The sequence below is a fragment of the Aptenodytes patagonicus genome, chromosome 2, assembly GCF_965638725.1.
Source record: "Aptenodytes patagonicus chromosome 2, bAptPat1.pri.cur, whole genome shotgun sequence".
Classification (NCBI taxonomy): Eukaryota; Metazoa; Chordata; class Aves; order Sphenisciformes; family Spheniscidae; genus Aptenodytes; species Aptenodytes patagonicus.
The window spans coordinates 81,292,643-81,309,522 of NC_134950.1; the positions used below are offsets into that span (position 1 = coordinate 81,292,643).

The 16,880-nt window shown below is 44.0% G+C and overlaps 1 protein-coding gene across 2 annotated transcripts; it reads right to left on the reverse strand.

Annotated features, from left to right (window-relative positions):
* Positions 1-68: 68 nt before the first annotated feature.
* LOC143157421 (carboxymethylenebutenolidase homolog) lies at positions 69-16,002 on the reverse strand. 2 transcript variants are annotated; one of them, XM_076332248.1, is made up of 6 exons: positions 15,962-16,002; positions 9,928-10,150; positions 7,100-7,207; positions 3,292-3,434; positions 2,134-2,225; positions 69-1,452 (listed from the first exon to the last, which is right to left on the reverse strand). In XM_076332248.1, the coding sequence occupies exons 2-6, from the start codon at positions 10,140-10,142 to the stop codon at positions 1,273-1,275; spliced, it is 738 nt and encodes a 245-aa protein (XP_076188363.1). In that variant the 5' UTR covers positions 10,143-10,150; positions 15,962-16,002; the 3' UTR covers positions 69-1,272. The 2 variants fall into 2 exon arrangements, with proteins under 2 accessions (XP_076188363.1, XP_076188361.1); XM_076332246.1 differs by lacking the exon at positions 15,962-16,002 and adding an exon at positions 15,632-15,753.
* Between the last annotated feature and the right edge of the window lie 878 nt (positions 16,003-16,880).

A 16,880-nucleotide genomic window follows, 5' to 3' on the forward strand; every position in this document is an offset into this window, starting at 1 on the left:
TCCCATTGAGAGAGAGACGGTTAATACGTACCGTTGACTACTTTTAAATGGCACACCACAATGTATATTTCGCTGACAGTGTATCAGTTTAATTTGAGAGACTGTCATTAGTAAAATTAAGGCTTTCCCAAATTACATTTTCTTCCCATTAAATCACACAGCAGTCTTTACCAGTAGCACTGAGAAGGTGAAGAGGGACGTACATTCTTTTCTTTTTTTTTTTTTTTTCCTTATAACTTTAGAAGTACCGGCACCCAATGAAGATACTAGGCAGTATCTCCCCACGAGGCATAATTAAACTGCGGAAGTCACTGTCATAGGGTGCACCAGAGGTCAGCATTTCAAGCAGGTTCAAAAAGGGACTGGCAAATTCAGAGGCTAAGTCCATGAGTGGCCAGTCGACACGCTGCTCCAGTGGCAACATCCAGCTCAGGAACCCCCTGAACCGGCTGCCGGGATGCGGAGTGAGAGGGGAAATTCCCTACGCAGCCACTGCTGGCCACTGACGGAGGCTGGGTGCTGAGGTAGATGCAACCTTGAGCTGATGCAACACGGAGATTTTTGCTGTATCATCGATGGAAAAGTTACATAACAAGACACATTACGCAAAAACATGTAACATTTCTTCTTTAAGCTGCAACCATGGTTTGTAAGCCACGCATTAAAATGCCCTGTCTGCAGATTGCATTGTACTTCTGAATTCCTAAACTGACCGGGAAATCATCTACAGAGCTTCACAAAACCAAAGGTATCTGAGAACGTGGTACCCCATCTGAATAACCTTAGCCACAAATTTTGAAACAAGATATGCCCATTTACGTCACTGGTTAAATACACATCTGCCACCAGGGTACAAGTCAAAAAAGCCTAGTCTCTCACAATGAGCTTCACCAAACAATGCATTTGTGTCCCTAGATTTTGGGCTTGTGATTTATGTAGAACTTAGATGAACAGTGGCCATAATACACAAAGAGATTAATTTACCATTAGTCTAACTTATTTCAAGCATTAAGATAAACCTCAAGGAACTGGAGAATATTTCACAGCGTATTAAAACATGACACTGCTAGGTGAAAGCTGAGACTTCTTCAAAAGAACATAGTATGAAAGTATCAATTAGAATCTACTGGCAAAAAACATCTAAAATATTGTTTGCTTTTTTCTTTAATTTCTATTTCAACAAACTCTCCCCTCCAATTTTCTAAAATGTGTTATCAAAAATCTGCAGTGTATTACATAATTGTGTCACAAATTAAGTTGCTTGCTCTTCTATTAAATGTATTTATTCAGCCAGTTGATCATATCCTTTCTTCCTTCCTCAATATAAGGCTTATCTTGAGGACTGATATCTTCTCCTCTGCGATGTACAAAACCATGAGTTTGTCCAGGATAAATTTTAACTTCAAAATCGACTTTACAATTTTTATTTAGCTTCTGCTCCAGCAGGGTGATCTGTAATATAGAGCACAGTAGTAGTTACATTAACATAGCCATATTCCATGCTGCCGGTCCTCAGCTTATTCATAGTTCAACTCCCTAATTTATCATTCATGCTAGACACTAATAACCATGCTCCATATGGGCAAAACAGAAAGTAAAATTACATAAAGAAAAAGACCTTTGCAGTAAGGGTCTAGAAAATTTGTTAGAATATAAAGGCAGGTCCAACGATCTGCAAAGATATGGACATAAAAAAAGTACTTCCTATATGTGAAATATATGACAATACTAAATACACTACACCTGAAGAAAAAGCTTCTAACAGACACCTATGGATGCCATTCAGCATATCCTACGTTGTTTATGGGTTCCTCGGACCAATAGAAAACAAAGTCATACAGCAAAGGATAGCTCCCAGAGTAGAGTACTCCAAAACAGCAATGGGATTTTGATAAAACTTTGTTACCTGGGTTACTAGCCATACTTTTACAAAAGAAAAGAGACTTAAGAAAACAAACAAACAAAAAAGTTTTCATTCTTTGCCTAGGTTACATTAGCCCTTCTATGTCTAGCTCCATTTTTCTGCTTATTTTTTGACCTTCAAGCACTATTATGAGGCTGACTTTTGACTCCCAATTCAGGATGGAAATATAAACATGCAGAAATGAAAGAAGATGGAGGTTATTAGCATACTTGATGAAGAGGAATGAAGTCATCTTTTTCAGCAAAAATGAAAAATGTAGGGTTCAGGAGATTAGATATATCATCAGAATCCTTGATTAGTCCTAGAAAACATTAACGAAATAAAAAAACCTCTTCAATTGACTTTTAAGGTGAAATCCAGATTCAAATACAGCACTCTGCTTCTGCAGTGAAAAGCTTTCATGCCTCATGCAATATGTAGCCATAAATATTAGCTTTACTTTCAAGCTACTGTAACCAGGGATCCTAGAAGAATACCCTCCTAGATTAAAACTCTATTTAAGCCAGTTTCTTAAGATACAGACTGAATATCTGAATTAATAAGACGTGAAAGATGCCTTCTGTGCATACAAGCTTGAGTTCTTTTGAACTGACTGGGAAAGTCAATGCTTCAGTAAGTAGACCAAAATTTACATTCTGAGAACGTTAGCAAAGGGCAGCTTAGCTATCCCGGCTTCTTGAGCAGAGCATAAAAGGAAAGCCAGTGTTAAAATAACCACAATCTAACTTTACAGAGTAGCTAGATCAAAAAAAACCACTCTCTGCTCCCGCGTGAAGTTCTAGCTCTGCAGCATGCAGAGCAGTAGTAAACAGGAAAAGGGAGCTAAATTGGGAAGGTGACCAAAGAACAACATGTCTGTCCGTCCAGACCTGAAATAAAGACATGGCTGCTATGACCATTCTGAAACTAGGAACAAATATCCTCACCACCATCTTCTTTCCATACTATTCTTCCTACTCTGCTGAAAATAGACTAGACTAGAATAGAACAGAATAGACTATTTCTGTTGGAAGGGACCTACAACGATCACCTAGTCCAACTGCCTGACCAGTTCAGGGCTGACCCAAAGTTAAAGCATGTTGTTAAGGGCATTGTCCAAACACCTCTTAAACACTGACAGGCTTGGGGCATCGACCACCTCTCTAGGAAGCCTGTTCCAGTGTTTGACCACCCTCTCAGCAAAGAAATGCTTCCTAATGGCCAGCCTAAACCTCCCCTGGCGCAGCTTTGAGCCATTCCCACGCAAAATACCTCTCTTCATCAGCTGACAGCCTGATTTGAAGAAATAATGCTAGATCAAGTACTTAAGCTACACAATATACATATGCATATGTACCTGCTTGTACTACACCCTTGTATTTACCTACCATAGAGAGACACACCAGCCTTCAATTCTGGGTATGTCATCATCAGGTGATGTACAGCAATACCACCCCAGCAAAAACCAACAACCCCTAACTTCTTTGCACCACACTGTTCCTTCAGATATTTCAGGACAGCATCAGCTTCTCTGGAATATATAAGCAAATGCAAATTAAGCACCCATAGTAAAAACAGTATTTGAAAATATGAGAAGAAAATGTAGATATGCATGTAAGTGTCCCCATATCATGCTGCTACTATATTTTCTTTCATATACTTTAAATAAATCATTATTTCAGACAAATATTAGGGGTTGCTAATCTGAAATCATCAGAAAGCGAAAAAAACAAGAACTGAATGGAATTAAATAAAAATGCAACATGAATAACATACATCGAAGGAAACCTAAAGGGATAGAAAGTAGATGATTGATTAAACACCTACCTAAGAGTTAAAAAAGCTTAAAATTCTCTGAGAAGCTGGATGAATTTTAGCTTTGTAAATGTAGATAGAAAAAGTAATAAAAATCTCTCTAGAGAATACTATTCGTTAGACAGTCAAAATGCTGACAATAACTGTAAGTTAGCATCTGAGATATTTGCTGCAGAGAAGTCAATGTAACAAACATGGTAGATGTTTTCAGAATTTACAATGTAGCTTGAAATACACCTTGCCCAGATGTTCTGAAAACACCCATTTACCCCTGAAGCAGGTGTCACCACGCAGAGGCAGTAAAGAGAAAGTATTGGTGGGAGAGAGATAGCAGTTAAGTCTTCTGTATCACCTCAAGACTCTATTTTCAGCCCCAGTTCCTTGCGCCCTGGGGCACGCAAGCTATATATGCCATCGATACATCAGCCTCGCAAATACCACATTATTTGCCAACACACAAACACACACAGAAGCAAATTAAGTGCCAAAAAATTCTTTCTTCACTGGAGCTGACACTTGAAACGTGAATCGCCTGTAAGAAATACCAGGCAGAGCCCAACCGTTCCTTCCCATTGCAGCAGAGAGGGGACAGATTCCAAACTAAAAAGTTTCCACGACAACTGACCCCTCTGAGACAGGAGCTCTCTGGAAATGATTCAGTTACGTCTCCCATAACCTTCTCACCAAATACCTAAGCCCAGCAACCTTCAACGTCGCTACTCCCAACAGTCCAAGAAAGATATCTGCTCTCCCAGCAAGTTAATTAGTTTGGTCTCTAATTAGTCTGACCCCTTCTCAGTATTGCCTTGCCAACAGCTTCCTTCTGTGTTATTAAGGCAGCAGAGCACCGCTGCTACTGACGGGTCTTTGCTCATAAATGCTCGGGCAGTGTTGCACACAGGAGGGGAAGGCATGATCTCTTTGGGGGCAGGACTAAAACAACAGATGACTTTACTTGCTAACAAGTTAAGATTAACCAACAGCTTAAATTCAAAGCTAACTGGAAGCCATGACAGGCCACAGATCACTGTCTGCGCTGTGTTCCTCAAGGACTGCTTCACATGTGAAGCACTAGCTTCTGTTTCTCAATGGTCCCTATGCACACTTCTTCATTAAGGACATGAGGGTCATTTATCATACAAACAGCCAAATGGCTGCAGGGCAGTACCCCTACACCAGGGTTTAGAGGCCAGAAGATTCTAGTCCAAGTTACAGAGAAGAAAACACCTTTGCTTGGCAAAGGACCTTGGCATCCTGTAGCAGCCTGAGTTCAACAGCCCAAGAACATACCTGGTCCACAAACAGTAGCAAAACCCTTTCAATGAAGAGCAGCAGTTGGTACTTGCCTACTATTTCAGCTGTTCCAGCTGTCATTCTTCCTTCCCCCTTCAAATGTTTCATCTTGTTTGGTTTTGAGTCAAATTTGAGAAACTGTCTGTCAGTGTCCCTTCTAGTCACAGAGTTTTCTATCACTCTGCCTAGGACACAGGCAATAACCAAAGACTCCCAAGTGTTATCAGCATGCTGAAGAAATCAGTCCTATTCCTCTCCAGAGGTGGTGTCTTTCTGCTGTGAGAAGACATGATAATTTGGACCACATGGTCTGCCTTTGAGGCAGAGGAAGAAGCCCTTAAGCTACCTGTTAGATTCTCTCAGGAAAGAGCAAAACAAGAGGTGCTGCAAACACTGCTGTAGTTCAGGAAGACGCCAGTAAAGTCTGTTTCAAAATCTGCAGGAGAAATCTAAAACAGGTATTACAGACTCCATTACTAGAAGGAAATTATGAGTTAAGGAAACCAAAGGGCATTCTAATATAACTGGGCTGATGTGCATCACGGAAATCTGAGTGATCAAGAAAACGCCAACACTGCTGAATACAACTCAGCTATCGGTCAGCTATCCTAACATGCAGGAAAAGGGATGCAGTTACACCAACAGCTGGACAGAACTGGAACCAACAGTTTCTTCAGCAGTGGTGCCAGGATAACATCTTTAGGAGCTAATGAAGATGTCTTTGATCCCACTAATTACAAGAGCATATAGTCTGCACGTAAGTGCAGGCTTATACCTTTCCCTTGGCCTTTGCTAAGCCAAGAGTTTGACTCTAAGGTTGTAGCAGCAAACAGCTCTGCTCTCCCACTGCTACGTAGCTGTGCAATATAAACTAAGGTGCTAGCAGAGTACTCTTGCCTTATGTTGTCCAAAGTTAGCGGTTTTTTTCAAGGCAGCCAACACACCATGAGTTTAAATCACAAAAAACTTGGTCTTAAAAATTCTTCACAGTGAAAAGAAGAGGCTGCATGCCAAATCTGTGTTCAGGGCCCCGAACACATCCACTCCTCCCTCCCCCAGGGGTTTGCTGCCAGGACCCAGAGTCAACCTGGAGATAGTGCAGGTGAGGGCTGCTCCATTCCCTCTAGTGACCACGGGGAGAGGCTCCCAGACAGTGCTGTGGGGCAGCCTCAGCAAGGACTGACAACCCCTGTCTGCATGGGATTTGCTTTTAAGCTGAGGTTCTGCCATTCGGCCTTGCTCGAGCTACAGTTCCCACTCTGTCGCAGCCATGCCTGTGCCTGGCCATGGGCCCTGTTGATCCAGACCCCTGTCCAGATCATGGACCACAGACTCACTTCCCGGCTTGGCCTCGGCCCTGCCACATCACTACAGACCTGCCTGGTGATCACTGGACTGTATCTGATACTGGTTAATGTCTCCGGACCTGCCTGCCCCTGCCCCCAACTTCCGCATTCCCAGCTTGACCTCAGACCTGCCTCAGTTGACCCTGGCTGCCATCCTGCTGCCTGCCCTGCCCATCTTTCTGGAGTACCGTGGGATAGGGCCCTGGCACTGCCAGCTGATACTCCTCTTGGCTCCCAGCACCCTGCCCCCTAGGGAGCTGCCAGCCCTCACTGCGCCCTGACAAGAGATGATCCAGCCATCAGCTACCTGGCGCCAGTTACACCATGCTGGGCAAGTACGATGGCACAATAAGAAACTCTTTTCTTCTTTCCATACAACATCTTAAAGTATCACTCTCTCACACTTGGTGAGAGTCAAGATGAGGATTATGCTTTCTCACTGCTTGTGTCACTGGTCATTTTTAAACCATGCTTTTTGAGGCAGAGGAAGCAATTAGCAGTCTATGATATCAATAACAGATGACAAAACTCTTCACTAAGCCACTACTGAGAGAGTTGTCCTTGAACTTCAAGGCAAAATAAAAGGTCACTGATTCCATCCACTTCTAAGGAGTCATTAAAAAAAGGCCACCTTCACTGGTAGATTAGCTGCATCCAATCTCAAAAAAAAAAAAGGGGGAGGGGGGGGAAGCAATATCTGACAGCAGCAGGCAATGTGATACCCAGCTCCCTGACATCTTACTTGTTTATTTTCCTGGCATCTCGAGTTTTCAGCCAATCATCAAACTTGGACCAGTCATCAGAAGGCTTCCAAGCTTCTCTTCCTGCAAAAAAGTCTGGGCAGATGGCTCTGCACACACAGACACACACACAAAAACATCAAAATTGATCGAATTAATCAAACACTGAGATTTTTTTGGCCCTTCATAGCATGGAAAGTTTCTATCCAGGCATAATTTTTTTGATTTCTTTTTCCTGAGAAAGTAATGTTTTTAAACATCATTGTTAACTATTCTACAGAAATGCCTATGAGCTTTAGAAAACATTCATAGGAATCTATATAGGCTTTTTTCAATGACTAAACCACTTAATACAATTTGTGATACAAATCTGGAAAATTTAAATATTTTTATCCCTAGTATTTTACCTGTTTTGAGTACATAATTTGAAACTATATACAGTAAAACAATAGATTATCTTGTAAAGGATGATCAAACTAGGTCCTGATTACAACAATTTTCAATTTTGCATACAACATAATACCATTTAACATAAATCCATCGTTAATGGGTTCCATTTAAACAAAGACCATTACATAAAATAATTATTTATTACAGAGCACATCATGAGGCTTACTTATGAGCTAGGGGAAAAAAAAACCAAACACCTGATGGACTGAAGTCAGCAAAGAACAAGTGAAGGGAAAACATGTGGGAAGAAAGGGAGGAGTGTTTTACCGCGGACATCATTTGGTGACTGGAAAAAGGGAAGTACAGTAAGAGTCCACTCAGTACTGAAGAGTTCCTGCATCACAGGGGTGCCCAAACCCTGGCTCGGGATGACCTCAGCTGAAATGTGTTGCAGGACCAGCAGCAGAGTTGTGATGGTGCAGTCACGAGTGGATAATACAGTCTCCTCATGCAGAAGGAAACAAGCAGGAACTCTGGAGGCTGCCATCACTAGGTCACCCCCAGATGCTGCTGTGTGTTCTCCCAAGCCCAGCCCACAGGGAAGCAATGGGATCCCTGGGAAACTGCTATCATGTTTCACTTATTAAATGCCTTTGGCTCTCTCCCTCCTCAGACACACAGTTTGTATCTCAATGATCACGGTGAAATGACTGGATCAGTTTGGCCTACAGCTGACCAAAGTATGTTGCAAGCATTTTTATTTTTTTTACTGTGTTTGATAATTTCTGTGAAAAAAAAACCACAGCGACACCCACAGCATACTTGTGTTTGGAAAGATATGGGCAAAATTGCACAGCCTTTGGATAAGTACCTGTCAGAAAGGCTATGTATTGTTTTGAAAGTGAACCTTCCCAAGCCCACATAGAACAGGTTCTTCCCCACTCAAACTAGCCTGGTAAGACACTATGAGCCATCAGTCTCAATGTGGTCTCTGAAATACAGCTCTCATAGCTCCTCATCCCATACTGCACTAGGAAAAAGTCCAGCTATTTTCCTCTCAATAAACATTGCTGCACTAGTTCAACAGCATCTTGAAGCAATTAGGGAAGACACACACAGCCTCTCTTCATTCAAACACTACTGCCTGAAAACTCTCAGCTCTCCTCCTGCTTAGAGCAATGGAAACACCAGCCTTCTTCCCTTGACCACTGCGGTATTAGCAGTACAGGTGGAGGGAAAGAAGGTATTACAAAAAGAAGTATGACATAGGATGAATCACAGGGAAAAATTACAGGAAGTAAGATAGTGTGGAGAAATACCAATTCATCAGACACTGGGTACTTTTGACTGAGCAGACTCTTACCGTAATAAGGAAGCACACTGTCATACTAGCGATTTGCCAGTATCCTGCACAGCATGAAAGGTATACGTCCAGTCTCATGTTGAGAATCATTGCATTTGGTCACAAGACAAACATACTTCCAATCATGGAGCAGAACAGGGGATGTCAAGTCCTCAGGACAGACAGTAGCAAGGAGCAGACTATAGACCAATTCATTGTTCCAGCGTATCAGAAAACGCTAATCCTCAGAAAGGTGGTATCTTTATCTTGCGGAGACACAGAGCTCCTTTCAGCTCCACAAACAGATCTCAGCCACATGGCAACTGTCTGCTGACATCTGACTTCCCTCATGCTCCATAGGCTGACAGCATTAAAGGCACCGTGTCTCAAAACTAGACCACTACAGAATTAGGTGGAGGTTTGCTTTTTGGAACCGCAGGCCAGTCCCAACCCTATATGAATGTTTGTAATGTATACTGTAAATAGAGTACCTTGCAGCATATCCAGTTTTTGCAAGATGTTGCTGCATTTACCGGCTGTAGGGCACCGAAAATGAGTGTCAAAGATTTGCAGGGGGGAAGGGGATTGTATTTAATACTCCATGTGTGCATATGAATGATTCATACGCACATATTCAATGTACATATTCAATATCATATTCAAAACATAGTACATTCATTCATATTTCTGCTGATGACAATTTTTTAAAATCCCATCATATAATTTATCTTGAATGACTGTTTATTTTAAAAAGACTTCTAAAAACAGAATACACAGTTCTGTTTCAGAACACACTTTTTTAAAGCCATCTCATATTGCTGGGAAAATTATCAGAATCACTTTTTACTGCATCGTGTTTTCAATATTCTATGCATTCTACGTGTGCAGTCACTTCCTCTGTAAACAGCAAAGTATGAAGGAAGCATGCTGTACTCCGCAACATTTCACAGCAAAGTTCCTTTGTGGTTTTGTATTATGGAAATATATCACTCAAACCGCCCTGGTAATAGTTTCCTCTCATGTATGGGAATAACAGTTCTAACGTAAGGCTAGAAATCATAAAGAGTGGGATTTCTTGGCCAAGAAAAGATTTCTTACATGTATCCATTAGCCGCAAGCATATCAGCCATGTATCTGGTGTTTGGGAGTTGCCATCCAAATATATCGTGAATCACAACCACAGCTTTGTCTGCGCTGGCAGGTGCTTTGCAAACATACGCCTTGATGTGCTCAACTTGTACTTCCTGCCCACAACCCTCATAGTCAAACCTGTCTCCAATACCACATGGGCAAGGCCTCGATTCATTAGCCATCTAGGAATCTGCAGGAAAGCAAAAAGGACAAACAGTAATATAATTTGTTTGCAGTAACAACTATCGTTACGGGTCATGATCTTCATGCAGTCCCCACAGTCCCCTCCAGACATCTAGTAATACCCACTTGATACTGCAAGGTTAGAAGTGAAAGCTCCAGGTGTTTATTGTAAACAGGCTTTTGACACCAGCCTGCTCTGGTTCCCAGAAATATTCGTGAATTCCAGGTCAGTCAGCATAACCCAGAAGTGCGGTAAGGCCAGAAGAAGGGCTTATGTCAGTCCACCATTCCTAGTTTTGTGCCTGGAACAATCCAGCATGTGATAACTACATTTCCATGTGATGTCCCCACACACTGTGCTTCATAATCATTCTTCCCAATGTGGTCTTACAGCTGCTCCTCACAGGCTGGCACCTGGTAACCTCTTGCTGTTACTCCTGTGTGACACCACTGTCAGCATGCTGCTTTTCTGACTACTTTTTCCCTTCAAGTTTTCATTGTGCATGTCCCCTTTCCCTTCCTCCATGGGGAATCCAAGGCTGCTGCTGCTGCCTACGTGCACTTCGCTGGTCCCTTGTATACCCTGCTCCATACAGCCCTTTCCCAGGGAACCCATCGTTAACTGGCATCTCAAAGTTCTAATAAATCAACTCGAAGAAGGTAAATCAGCAGAGGGTTTTCTCTGAGAGTCACACACTATGTAATCTGAACTGAGAGTGGTCAGAGGAATACAGAGACATACACTAGTGTTGTGCATATAACATATCCTCATACATCACAGATACCTAACTTCTCTAGAAGTATACATTTTAAAGTATGAAGTGAAAACTACTCCATTTCTCCTCAAGTGAAGAAAGGTTTCCAAAGAGTTTATGTCCTAAGAGGTCTTCTCAGAAGAATCCCTCAAGCTCAGTTTAATTTCTTGTTCCTTTCAACTGGAGATAGGCCACTATAGCGTCTTTTTAAACCTAACTGACATTTGGTACCCCCTACTCTTCCCCCTCCACCAAGCAGTATGTAGTCATACACAGAGCCTTTTTTCTACCCTAGTCTGAGAAGCTGTTTAACCTAGCTCTGCTGCCACTCTTAACCAATCAAAATAGCACTGTTTGCTTATTAACAAGAGCTAGTCCCTCTTCCCATGTAAATGCATGCACTGGAACAATATTGCTTGGTCTGGCTGGTCCCCTTACTAAAGTGAAATGCAGCATGCTGGCAATAAAAATCAAATGCACTTTTCAATGCTTAACTATTTTTTGTTAGGAATATATATTAACCATTTATTCCCTTCTAGATTTTCTAATTCAAACAGATGTCAGATAAGACCTTTAATACACTTCCAATACTCTCTCCCCTCTTCAATTTCTCTGCTACAAATGTATGTAACATGGTAAATGGTATTAAAAAAAACACAAGAAAACACAGTGAACAACAAAACAAATTACTCCAAATCCTGCCTCTTTATGCCAGTTATGCTCTTCTCACAGGACATGCTTTGGGGTGATACATGGGGAGGTTCCCAGCACCAAGAACTGGCCCCCTTTAAGGATGTCTCTCAACAGTGCGTTTTTTGAACAAAGCTCGTCTCCTGACCACCTGCAATCAATCACCACATAATCTCCAAAAGATGCAGCTGGAGTTTAACTTGCCAGTTTGACTGACTGCAGCTTTGCCAGCATTACAATGAGGCAGAAGTACCTTTTCCACATCTCAGGCAAAGCAAAGGCATGAGACTTCAAACACACTGTAAACTGACCAGACTTAGAACAACTCTCCTACCATCGTGCTTGCTGATTGTTTTCCTTCAAGAGCAGTTCATCTGAGCAGTAAGCCAACAAAAATTGATTTCTATTTAAGTAAAAGACTTGTTTCTTTTAAAATAAATCAGTTTAAAAATACATGTTAAAACACAAGCTGTGTTTAAACAAAAATAACAGTATTGCCAAGGTTTAATGAACAAAAACATCATGCTGCATCAATAAGTTTTTTTAAAAATGTAGTGACTCAAAGAATGTTTACAAATTATTCACAGAAGGGGGTAAATCATCTTGTACTGCTGAGGCTAGCCCTACAAACATGCAAAAATTCACAGCATAACCTTTCTTTGAACAGAGTGAATGCTTGGTGAAAAATACTAATTAAACTGATATGGATGCAGATTTTCAAAAGTACGTAAGAATAGTTCACAGAAGGGATTAATAGAGATATTGAGCAGACCATGAACAAAACACTTTTTTCTCCTCGCACCCCATAGAATTTATCAGGTACAGCTAAAATACATTTCTATAAAAATTGCAGGAACCCAGGACTTTAAAAGTTGCTTATTAATTAAATTCTAATTTTCACCTATATGTAATTCAATCACCACAAATTTAATGAGCAGCAGGTTATTAGTTTAGAAATCTGACTGTATTCGCAGTTTAGATCAGCTCTTTGCACTTGTAGGTGAGATCAGCTCTTTGCATTTATGAAACTTCAAATTAAATACAGTTCAAACTCATCTGTGGCTGAGACACATGAAGACTTTTAACATATCAACTATTCAGGTTTGATCTCCACCTAAGAAACCAGCTGCATTGCCATCTCTTTTGACTTTTCTTTCAAAGCTTTATGAAGTGTGAATTTCATCATGAGTTTAAAATGCTGCATGCCTTGCCTTTTTTTCAAAAAAGTACTCGCTATACTTCACAGTCTCACAGTTTTAGACAGTTTGTCACATTTTATCAAGCCCACACATGACATATTTACAGCCCAGATCTGGCATTTCCATTGCTTTGATTTACCCTTCCCAGTTTCAAGATTTAGGCTATCACATAAGCCCCTTTATAAAATAAAACCAAATAGTAAAACAATTTTGGTAAGACCCAGTTTAGGCAGAAAGCCCAATCTGTGAACTTCTAATACTGCAGCCATAGCACAACAGCATCTGTGCTGTTCTCCCACCCACAGTGGTGAGCCTGGGGCTACAGCATCAACACAGAAATAGGTAACAAGACTCGAAACAGCTCTAGTTTGAAACACTTCTGTGCCTTCTCCTTCATCCCTCTATTTACTCTTCCCATTGCTCAGAAACACCTCATCAGCCCTTTTCCTGCTTCCTCTATGCATGTCATCAAGGTGGCAACTCCCTATCTTCTCATCCAGCAAGCTCTGAACCTCAAGTGATGGGAGTGCCAGACATGAAACTGGAAAAAATGGTCTCCACAAGAGTCTATACTGTAACAGAGGCTTCTCCTACCTTTAATGAGCGCTGGTGATGCTTGGATGGCAGAAGTTCAGATTTACTAGTTGCTATTCTTTAAATGCTACTTCTTCAGTGATACATATTTGGGTTGCTTAAGGTGCGTCTCCTTTCCATTGAGTTTTAGTTTGCAGAGTCATTTTTATGTGATTTTGCACTGTTTGGCCAATCAAGTTTAAATAACAGAGAATTGCAAGGACATTAACTCAGCATTTTGGAAATAACACCGTTTGTCACGGTTAAAATTCCCTTAAGCAGCTCAGTATACCTCTATGTTTGTATGAGAAAAAAGATCTTGCTCATGATGAGCAAGCATAAATAGAATCCCCTAAGGGTACAATTCAAATCACGCTTCTTCCAACTCATTGGCTTATCAACTTTTAATGATATCACAAGGCAATCTGATTTTGCCATGTACAGGAGATAAACCGATAAACATTCAGTAGTGCAAACTAAAATGCAGGGCGTGACGATGTTGTATCACAACCAGGGCTCCCTCTGAATAACTCGAGAGTCCTAAGGCGGAGCTGACATTCCACCTTTTATCATAATCCAGCAGGCTACAGCGCCTTGCTGCACGCAGAGACAACATTCAGCAGCTTTGCTCGCTACAGCTTCCCACTCCTCCGACAGTGGTGTGCCATTACCGCAGGACTTGACAGGGACCATTCAGAGTGTTGATTATTGCAATTAGAGCCAAACCCCCTAAAAGTCTTCTTCGTGACAATCAAGGAGAGGGGCCCCATCTTGTGGACATTTCCTATCCATCCAGGGAGGATGGCTGCGAAGCTGTTAAACACAGTGCTTTTAATGCAGTGCTGAAAAGCTAGCTATGATAGCCATCTGCATCAGATCTCACCTAGAGTTATGTCTGGGCTGAGCAGCTAGGGGTTATGTGCAGAAAACGCCTCCTTTCTTTCTCCTGAGGCAAAACATCCTCCCCTTTCCACAGGTGTGAGGAATCCTGCCTCAATACAGCTTTTAAAGACCTGGAGGAAAGTTTATGCACTGCCTGCAAACTCCTTACCTGTGCACTGAGGAGGGGGGATGAGGGGAGTGAACTGGGATGAGGTCAGGGCATCCACCACCACCAAGGTCAACCAACCAAGCCTGGGAACAATTTATCGGGGGCCCCAGAAGCCATGGCACCCGTGGCCACGTGCTGTGAACGGCAGGAGAGCCTGGATCCCCAGCATGGCTGGAGACACCCTGTGCCAGCCCTGATGACCCAGCGCTCAGCACATTTGGAGAAGAGTACAGGCAGGCTTTCACACCTCTTCCGTAAAAGCTGTTTATACAGCCTGCAGCTGCATCCCACATGTGCTATCCCACAGCTACAACACCTGGCTCGTTACCTTCACCTAAGGAGGCTCCCCACTGAATGCTTATTTTTAAGAAGCTGTGTAGTATTTGGGAAAACAAACAGGAGAAAGCTCTTGCGCGTGCAATGAGTGTTTCTAGCCCACTTCAAACAGGTTTTTAACACCAACAATGCAACTGGCATTTTTCAGTTCAGGACAAGCTACAGCAGACACTGCTTTCCCAACTCCCTCAAATTTATATTTTCCTGATTAGCAAAAGCTTCATCGTGCTTGCCCCTCGCCTCCCACAAAAATGACGTTATGTATGGCACTGCCTTCACAAACCCACAATACTTGGAGGACTTTTCTGAGGCCATGAAGGCACACAGGGACAGGAGTGGTGCCAAGGGCCTGGAGCTCTCTTTGGGGTACGTGGGAACGCTGCAGGATCAGGACCCGGACGTTTGGCTACACAGGATACAGCTAGTGACCATATACAGCCATTTGGGGACATGGGCTAACACAGACTTGGGTTATCATGCAGAAAGCACCAAGTCGGCACGAGGATTTTGGGTGTCAGAGGAGGTTTGGGGTTGAAGGCACCCCTGGAAGTCACCTCATCCAATCTCCCACTGTGGGCCAGAACAGCTTCTAAGCCAGACCGCGCCACTCAAGGGCTTCACCCGGAGGGGTTCTGAAACTCTCCAAAGAGGGAGATTCCATCACTTCTCTGGACAGGTTGCTCCAGAGCTTGGTTGTGAAACATCCTCCCCTCCTCAGAGGTCAGCACTTCCCCTAACGCCTGCTGCCTCCTCGCCTTCCCCTGCGCCCTCCTGACAGGGCCCCCTCCACCACCCCCGCGCCCCGCGGTGGGCGAAGGCGGCAGCAGCCCGGGGTCCCCTCAGCCCCGCGGCCCGGCCGCCCCGAGTCCCCGGCCTTGCCTCACCTCGCTCCCCGGCCTGCAGCCGCAGGTCCCCGCCGGCCCCGCTCCCGCTTTCCAGCGTCTTTCTCGCCAAGAGGGGCTCAAGCCGCGCCCCTCCGCGGGAAGCGCGGGAGGACGCCGGCGGCGGCGGCTCCCCTGCCCCTGAGGGCGCAGCCGTTACCAGTCGCGCCCGCAGCCTGTCGCCCGCCCGGCGCCAGGCGTGGACCGGGCAGCGCCGGCTGCCGTGATCTGGGGCGGAGAGCGCTCTCGGCAGCAGCCCGTGCCCGCCCGCAGGTGCCTCTCCCCCGCTGGGCGCAAAGCGGCCTCACGCTCCCGGGACACGGCGGACCCTACCGGGCGGAGCCGCTGGACCGGTCCCAGCGAGGAGGGTTACTGGTGGCTCCGGGAGGCCTGCTCTCTGCTCTCGGCCCTTCGGGAGCTAACGGCTGCCGGCAGGGAGCGCCGGGACCGGCGGGCGGGTGCTGGGGTCGGCTGCCCCGGCCTCCTGGGGGAGAGGCGAGGCCTGCAGGTGAAAAAGGGGGGGGGGGGTTGGTACCACTTCCCGAGGTCCCCCCAGGACCACCTGAAACCTGGTCTAGAGTCGAAAAGCACATCCAGGGAGGTACTTAAAAAAACCCACGTATTTTTCTTTCATCCTTCTGTCTCTGTGTCAGAGGAAATTTATTTCAGCAGGTCGGTGCACAGAGCAGGATGCTTGGTTGCAGAGCACAGGGCCGCTGTTGCCAGCTTTGCAGAAGCGCAGCACCCCAGCAAGAAGGTCAGCCACTGGAGATAACCCGTGTGCTCACAACAGGACATCTCTCTTGGCTGTAACGCAATGCTTACATTTTCCATTTCAAGTTTCATTCTAACTGTTGAACATCCTCCATCACCATGTCTATAGCCATACTTCCATTGATACGGCTGCCCAAAAGGCGAAGACACACATGCTGGCTGGCCATACAGAGACTGACTGGCAGACCAGAGAGCTGAGCAGCATGCAGTTTGTACAGTGCCTCTAAACTCATAACTTCTCTCCTCACAGCAGTATTGTTTAACATAGTCTGTTGAGGAATCATAGAATAGTTTGGGTTGGAAGGACCTCTAAAGGTCATCTAGTCCAACCCCCCTGCAATAAGCAGGGACATCTTCAACTAGATCAGGTTGCTCAGAGCCCCCTCCAACCTGACCTTGAAGGTTTCCAGGGGTGGGGCATCCACCACCTCTCTGGGCAACCTGTGCCAGTGCTTCACCAAACTCAGCGTAAAAAATT

What these genes read in the sequence shown, in the direction of transcription:
- LOC143157421 (XM_076332248.1), bottom strand. Translation starts at nt 10,142, where the DNA reads ATGGCTAATGAATCGAGGCCTTGCCCATGTGGTATTGGAGACAGGTTT. An exon ending in GGCTGGTGTGTCTCTCTATG is followed by an intron (nt 2,226 to 3,291) that starts GTAGGTAAATAC and finishes AATGTTTTCTAG; the next exon opens with GACTAATCAAGGATTCTGAT. An exon ending in ACTTCATTCCTCTTCATCAA is followed by an intron (nt 1,453 to 2,133) that starts GTATGCTAATAA and finishes TCTATATTACAG; the next exon opens with ATCACCCTGCTGGAGCAGAA.